Source organism: Pinus tabuliformis, chromosome 1_2, assembly GCF_031772625.1.
Source record: "Pinus tabuliformis cultivar Carrire ecotype Pingquan chromosome 1_2, CPIR1, whole genome shotgun sequence".
Lineage (NCBI taxonomy): Eukaryota > Viridiplantae > Streptophyta > Pinopsida > Pinales > Pinaceae > Pinus > Pinus tabuliformis.
The window spans coordinates 1,235,585,733-1,235,592,886 of NC_142298.1; the positions used below are offsets into that span (position 1 = coordinate 1,235,585,733).

General features: G+C 38.7%; 1 protein-coding gene across 1 annotated transcript; it reads right to left on the minus strand.

The window, feature by feature from the left end:
• Positions 1–436: 436 nt before the first annotated feature.
• Positions 437–1,192, minus strand: LOC149210698 (uncharacterized). Its single transcript, XM_089394472.1, has 3 exons — positions 1,009–1,192; positions 725–823; positions 437–592 (listed from the first exon to the last, which is right to left on the minus strand). Exons 1-3 carry the CDS (start codon positions 1,177–1,179, stop codon positions 437–439), a joined length of 426 nt encoding a protein of 141 aa, XP_089250598.1. The 5' UTR covers positions 1,180–1,192.
• Positions 1,193–7,154: the final 5,962 nt, after the last annotated feature.

Sequence of the window (7,154 nt, forward strand, 5' to 3'; positions counted from 1 at the left end):
GGGTCAAGGAAATTTAAGTTTTAACACAATAAACTACCCTCAAGTTCAGAGAAGACCTTAATCATCCAAGGAGCACAGCTTATCATGTTTCCATTTCTAGGAGACCAACAATTTGCTTGTGGAGACAATGCCAGCTCAAAATAATGAGATTTGAAAGCAAATGCTTGAAGAGGAGTCAATTATGACACTGAAAATGGACTGGATGACGTATGGGGCAAATATGTACAATGCAGATAGAAAGAGAAGAATAATGAAGAGAAGAAAATAAAAATTTAATGTCATTTCTGATTCTTTGCATTACATATTAGGAGAACGCTGAAAAAGACCAGTTTGATGCATATTATACCAGGCGCTGGATGAAACAATTAGCGCAGGATAAGACAAAAAATCACAAGTTACTTTGATGTCTAAGAATTATGCAACCAAGGAAGAATACTTACTTCCCAAGCAGACCTATTGTGAAGCCACAGAGGACTAAATAAGTTCCAAATGCCATAAAGGGAATATATAAGTCTGGAGCATTTATATCATAGATAGGTGGCTTGTGTGTGAGACCGCCTGGAATCTGCTCAGCTATCCTTGTCCAATGACCCTAAAAAAACACAGTGAAAACATACAAAAAAAATTAAACTTATGTATGATTACAAACATTCTCAAGCAAAATGAAAATACTACCACTATGGGGAGATGAATTTTCAGTGGAGTCAGATACTTTGTGACTTACCCTGTGCAAAAAGGGAAACAGGATTACTTTCAGCTTGTTCTTCACATATCGGTTGTTCACTTGAAAATAATATTGTGGATCAGAAAAATATTTGCTGACCTGCTCATAAAAATCATCACCTCAGCTTATTAAGAGAAACTTTGTCAATCAGAAGAAATTAAAAAAGGAAACTATTCTTGCTGTAAACCCCTATCCATGGAATCAATTGACTCATCTCTCATTTTAAATGGAGACCTATTAGAAATTTCAAAGTGATTCAACCAGGATAAAAGTGCAACTCATACAATGCTTTGCACATTTTCTGTGCCACTTCCAAAAATTCTTTCCCCATATGCACCTAATCCATCTCGAATAAATCCTGAAGCAGCCCCATAAAATGCATTATTGAATGGATTTGGTGTTGTGTTCGATGGTGGTCTCTGCATGCCAGGCTGTCCTCCGAGGTCTTCATACATGACTTTGGGTACCTGTAACAATCAACCAGGTAGAATAAAGTTAAAAAAACCACGTTACAACCCATAGTTGAAAACTGTCCTCAAATAGAGATGAGATAGCCAGAACTCCACTTCTATGGAGAAAATACAGAGTAGAATTGGATCTGACTCCTTTTGATAACTGCCTAGCTGGAAAATATTCCATGGTTTACTTTATTGGTAAATTTCAGTTTATAAATGTTAAAATGAGGAAACATGTATGCATACATGTAGAGGCTAAGAGGAAGTTATGCACATTACATCAAATGCATTATTGAATGGATTTGGTGTTGTGTTCGATGGTGGTCTCTGCATGCCAGGCTGTCCTCTGAGGTCTTCATACATGACTTTGGGTACCTGTAACAATCAACCAGGTAGAATAAAGTTAAAAAAACCACGTTACAACCCATAGTTGAAAACTGTCCTCAAATAGATATGAGATAGCCAGAACTGCACTTCTATGGACAAAATATAGAGTAGAATTGGATCTGACTCCTTTTGATAACTGGCTAGCTGGAAAATATTCCATGGTTTACTTTATTGGTAAATTTCAGTTTATAAATGTTAAAATGAGGAAACATGTATGCATACATGTAGAGGCTAAGAGGAAGTTATGCACATTACATAATGTACTCTTTCTTCTCCTTGTGAGGGATTTTTGTCGCGTCTGTTTATTGTTTTTTATTAGTAGTGATAAAAATTGCCATTGCCCATTGCTAAATCATAGAACAGTCTTCTGCTCTTTCTTCTCTCTGCTGTTCCATTGTTCCAATGATGTGCATTTTTTTTTATCATTATAAGGAATTTATATCTTACTATTTCGCTTCATGTATATCTTATATCTCACCTACTCTTTCTTATCATTGTAAGGAAGTTATTTCTTACCATAATTTATACCAGTCTCTTGTTTCGCTTCTTGTATCATATTTTGTTATAATTGATTCTTATTAGGAGAGGCACAAGTCGTGATAGGGAGGAAGCTATGCACATGTAATTTGCCAAGGGACTTTCTGGTGCTTAAAAATTAAATTGCCACATATCTCCGCTGGTCTGTCATGAGCGTATTAGCTGTTAATTTGTTAATGTTTAGTTTCATGGCACTTTTAATGAGAATTATCGAGTAGACAATTTTGCATCAAGTACTCTTCTCTTCTTTCAAGAAACAAATATGTAGCTTCACCCAACCAGCTTTATACATACATGCACACACAGCTAGAACAGGTATAATGATGATGGTTCCCTAGCTAGGATCAACTCCACTGCATTACTGGCATGTACATAATTAACGTTTAACTCATCATTGCTACCGAATTATACCTAAATTTATTGCTAGGTCAACTGATCCCATGCAAATGCCAATATTATCCCTTGTTGGGTAAGCCATGTGCAACACCATTGGCGTATCACTGCTACCTATGGAGTTCATGATTGCGTTCAAAATAGGTATATGATGCCAGCCTCCCTAAAGTGAATATGGTAAAGTGTCAACATACAGAGTTTACCTCTGAAATTTGGAAGGCAGGGACTGTAACACCTGCTGTGTCAGCCCTATTGTTAAGCACTCACCCCTAAATTCCTCTGTGGTGAACACATCTCCCACATGAACATCTGCTGGTTTCCAAGGAGAACACAGTCCGTAGTAGGGGCAAGTTCTCACGATCTATCTATTTATTGGGCTGAGGCTCCTCCCTATTTCTCTTCAACATATGTCATTCTACTCTGAATTCTGCATGTGGGGTGTGTAAGAAACTGACATACTAACAATACCAGTAGACAAAACATGGTGTGAGCACACATTTTTAGAGCAAATTTTGATTGTGCACACCTAAGGATAGGTAGGAGGTGAGGTCATTCAAAGCCCTTCCTTTCAGGTCATGAAATTACATGGGTTAGTAAGGCTAAAATTATATTGAAACTGCCCACATTCTTTCCCCTTTCACATCATACTCCATTTCCCTCTTTTTAACTTTGTACAAAAAGAAAATGGGAATTGAATTACTCCTCTTTTCCACATCGCTGCATTTAGGTGGGTTGGTCGGGCTGCAAATAAATAGAAACTGCCCATGATAGTCCGTAATCGGGCCACTGTTATGTGACTGATGGAATCTGATTGTTGTTATGGTCTGGCCGCTGTTTTCAGGGTCATGTTTCTGACAAGAGGGAGGAGCCAAATAGCTCTTATTACAAACATGATCTTGGCCCCAGATAGTTCTTCTATATGCTTGGACTGAAGGAATGTGTGAACTTTCACATTCAATAGCTATACATGGTGTTTGAATAGCGTGTTCACTATATGCAATGCATGCTATTCAACATCCCTAAAATGTGCAGAAATGCACAAGCACAGTGAGTACACCCGAATATAGCATATTAAAGAAAAAAAATTGTGCATTGTTCACAAGATACTTATTATTACAAAGCCATATGGAGTCCAGTCAGCCTTTTAGAAGGGTCTGCAAAGGGTAAATTAAGTGAGTGAAATACATGGCAAATGCCTCGATTGAACCACATCTCTTAATGTGTAGGATCAGTATTAGGATTGGCTGAGAAATGTTCCTATTTCATTGATGTTTTGCCGGTACTGTAAGACTATAAGCATTTTTGAGCCGCTTGAGGTGCTTCTAAATTCCAACAATATGTAGCTTGTCCTTGAATCAAATAACAAGTATTTTGTTAACGTGGATTAACTTGGGTGGTTAATATGAGAGGTTATTCTCCTCCCCGTGTAGGTTGTGCCCTTATTATTGTTTCACCATCAACAGTTAGCCTTCTTAGATTAGATTCTGCATTCATGTCACATCTTCTTTGACTAGAATTCTGTATTGTGGTGAAATTGATGAATTGCAGGTACTCCTATCACGGGAAAAAGAAACCTCTTGTTCTATTATGGAGACAACCTTGACACCGAATGCCATTCCTCTATTGCTGAATGGTTGCACCGAGATTCAACCACTACTTCAGATAATCGATGTAGGTTCTGTTACCTCATTGAAAACAACATCCTCGCACTTCCACATTACTCTATCTGATGGAACACATCAACATAAGACTTTGCTACCATCCGCATATGGCCCACAAGTTGTCTCTGGAGACATCCAAATTGGCTCGATAATTCTGCTCAAAAAAGCAGCTTGCACAGTGCTGCAAAACTCCTCGTAAGGCCCACCATTTGAAATCACCCTCTTTTACTTTTTCCCGCCTAGCCGTTTTTTGCATCAAAAGAAGGAAAATGGAATCTTTATTAATTCATTTCTTACTTGTTTACATAAGGTCCATCCGAGTCGTTGAGCTTGAAGTTGTGCAGCGCTCAGCAGCGTTGATGAAGGACACATCGACGCTGCAACATGCACAGGCGGGTTCAGCCGAATTTAGCTCTTCGTCAGCTGAAGATACCTTGCCCTCTGTAGTTACTCCACCAACTACGGCAACAACTCCAACAATTCCATTCACGGCACTCAACCCGTACCGAAAATATTGGTCTATCCAAGGTAGAGCATCTACAAAGACATCATTGAAGGCATACAACAATGTGCGAGGCTCAGGAAAAGTTTTCAGATTTGACCTTATCAACCGTGATAAGGAAGAGATCCACCTTTCTGCATTTGCTGAATTGGCCGAATCTCTTTACAATCTAATTCAGGTTGGGCAACTATACATTGTATCAAATGGCACAGTAAGAGAAGCAAATCCAAACTACAACCACCTCAAGAACAAATGGGAGATTTACTTGTCTGCTGCTTCCACTATCAATCCATGTCCTACAGATGATCCAACGTTTCCCTACCAGAGCTTTCACTTCAAGAATATTGCTGAAGTAAAAAGTGCAACTCCAAATACAAATGTGGATGTCATTGGTGTTGTTACCTCCACGTCACCTACATCAACAATTCGACGAAAAGATGGAAGTGAAACATTAAGGAAAACACTCATACTAAAGGACAAGTCGGGTTTTAGCATTGATGTAACATTATGGGGAGACCACTGTGACTATATAGGACAACATCTTTCTGAATTCTACTCTTTCGACAACCCACCAATTCTTGCAATCAAAGGAGGCCGCGTGTCTGAATTTAATGGCACCACAATAGGGACGATACCAACGAGCACTCTCACAATAAATCCACAGGTTGAAGAAACTCAGCAATTACATGCATGGTTCCGTGAAACCGGCTATAACTCTTCTTCTCCATCTTTGAGTAGAAACTATGGTGTTGCTTCGAGACGTGCCCTGCCATGAAAAACGCTTCATGAAATTGTTGGCATGCAACCCTCTGATAAAGCAATTTGGGTTTCAGTTTGAGCAACAATTACTGCTCTTCATATGGATGACTTCTACTTTCTAGCATGTCCACTAGATTTCAATGGAAAACAATGCATGAAGAAGGTTGTGGAGCATTCTAACAATCTTTGGCATTGTACAAAATGTAACGGTGACTTCCTAGAATGTGACTATCATTACAAACTTAAAATTGAGCTACATGACCACACCGGGAATCTACAGAACGTCACAGTTTTCAATGATGCAGGGAACGAGCTCATGGGCATCACGGCAAAAGACCTATTCCTACTTTCTATCGAACCAACTGATCTACAGGAAATTTGTGGCCGGATTTCAGGGCACCGCTTCCAGCTAACACTTTCCATTAAAACAGATTACTTCAACGGTGTTCAACGCTTGCAACCAATACTGATCAATTCAGAAGAAATTCAATATGCCTCTGCATGCAAGGAAGCACTCACCGACATTCAAGCACTATCCGCTTCAAAACGAACTATTGTTCGCCGCCTTTGAACTTCTTCTTAGGGCTTCATCTACCACGCCTGTTTGTACATAAACAAACATTTCCACACAACTAACTGTCTCATCTTTGTAAATTACACACCCATGTTATTATCATGAAACCTGTAGTTCTCAGTGCAAATACTCTCTTCCAGTCATTCCAACATATGTATGTTTGCCATTTACATTTTACATAATATAAATATCAACATTTGTAAAGAGTCACTACATATGTTTCTCGTTCATTGTCTACATGCTATACATTGATCCCTTACTTGCTAAGCTATGCATTTTATCGCTCAAACATGTCAAACAAAAAAATTTTGAAGAAGAAGGGAACGAAATATTTTTAGTCTTGTTTCTCTCCTCTCAATGATAGATGTTGAAATAACATATGATTTCATAGCATTCCTAATTGCATTTTTTCCCTTCTACCTAATCTACCTACCTTCACCGATGTTGAACTACAAAAAAAATTAAATCTATGTTCAAAATATAATGTTTTAATTTCACAATGGATGTGCACCCAATAAAATGAGATACCAAACATGCACTACTTGTTTATGAAAACTAACAACTATTACTTGTACTTGTTTAGATATGCCACCAAACAATCATATTGCGGCCAAAAACAAGCGGCGACGTATTCTTTATGCACAACAAAAGGATCAAATAAATGCACGACGTCGACTACTTTATGAACACCACAACGACCCTACTACTTCCTCTACATCTCTTCCCACCTCAAATGCCCTCCCACCTATACAAACCAACCCACCACACGTTCATCATATCCAATATAACCCTCCTCTTAACGAAGAACACCGTCGCTTTCGAGAAAGGATTGATGGACTTTCTACCTTGCATGTTTGCACAACATGCAAGGAAGCATACCCAGGAATGAAAACAAAGCTCTTCCATGGTAGACTCTCTTGTTCTCGTTGTGCATCATCTAAATCTACCAATCATTTTTTTGAACTAAACAACATGGACCCTGGAGAACAACCCTATGTCCTTCACCAATTAACACAAGTTGAAGAAATGCTCATCGCACGTGTCAACCCCATTCTACAAGTCACTCATTCCCGTGGTGGTCAATATAAATATAGTGGCCATACAATTAGCTTCCCTCAAGATATCACCAGTATTGCCAAACACTTACCCCGACTGCTCTCTG

Bases quoted from the DNA above. Each gene is read 5' to 3' on its own strand.
- LOC149210698 (XM_089394472.1), bottom strand. From the start codon at position 1,179: ATGTATGAAGACCTCGGAGGACAGCCTGGCATGCAGAGACCACCATCG. The intron at 824-1,008 runs GTATGAGTTGCA...TTTTATGAGCAG, and splicing joins CAGAAAATGTGCAAAGCATT to GTCAGCAAATATTTTTCTGA. The intron at 593-724 runs GTAAGTCACAAA...GTGTTTTTTTAG, and splicing joins TGTTTCCCTTTTTGCACAGG to GGTCATTGGACAAGGATAGC.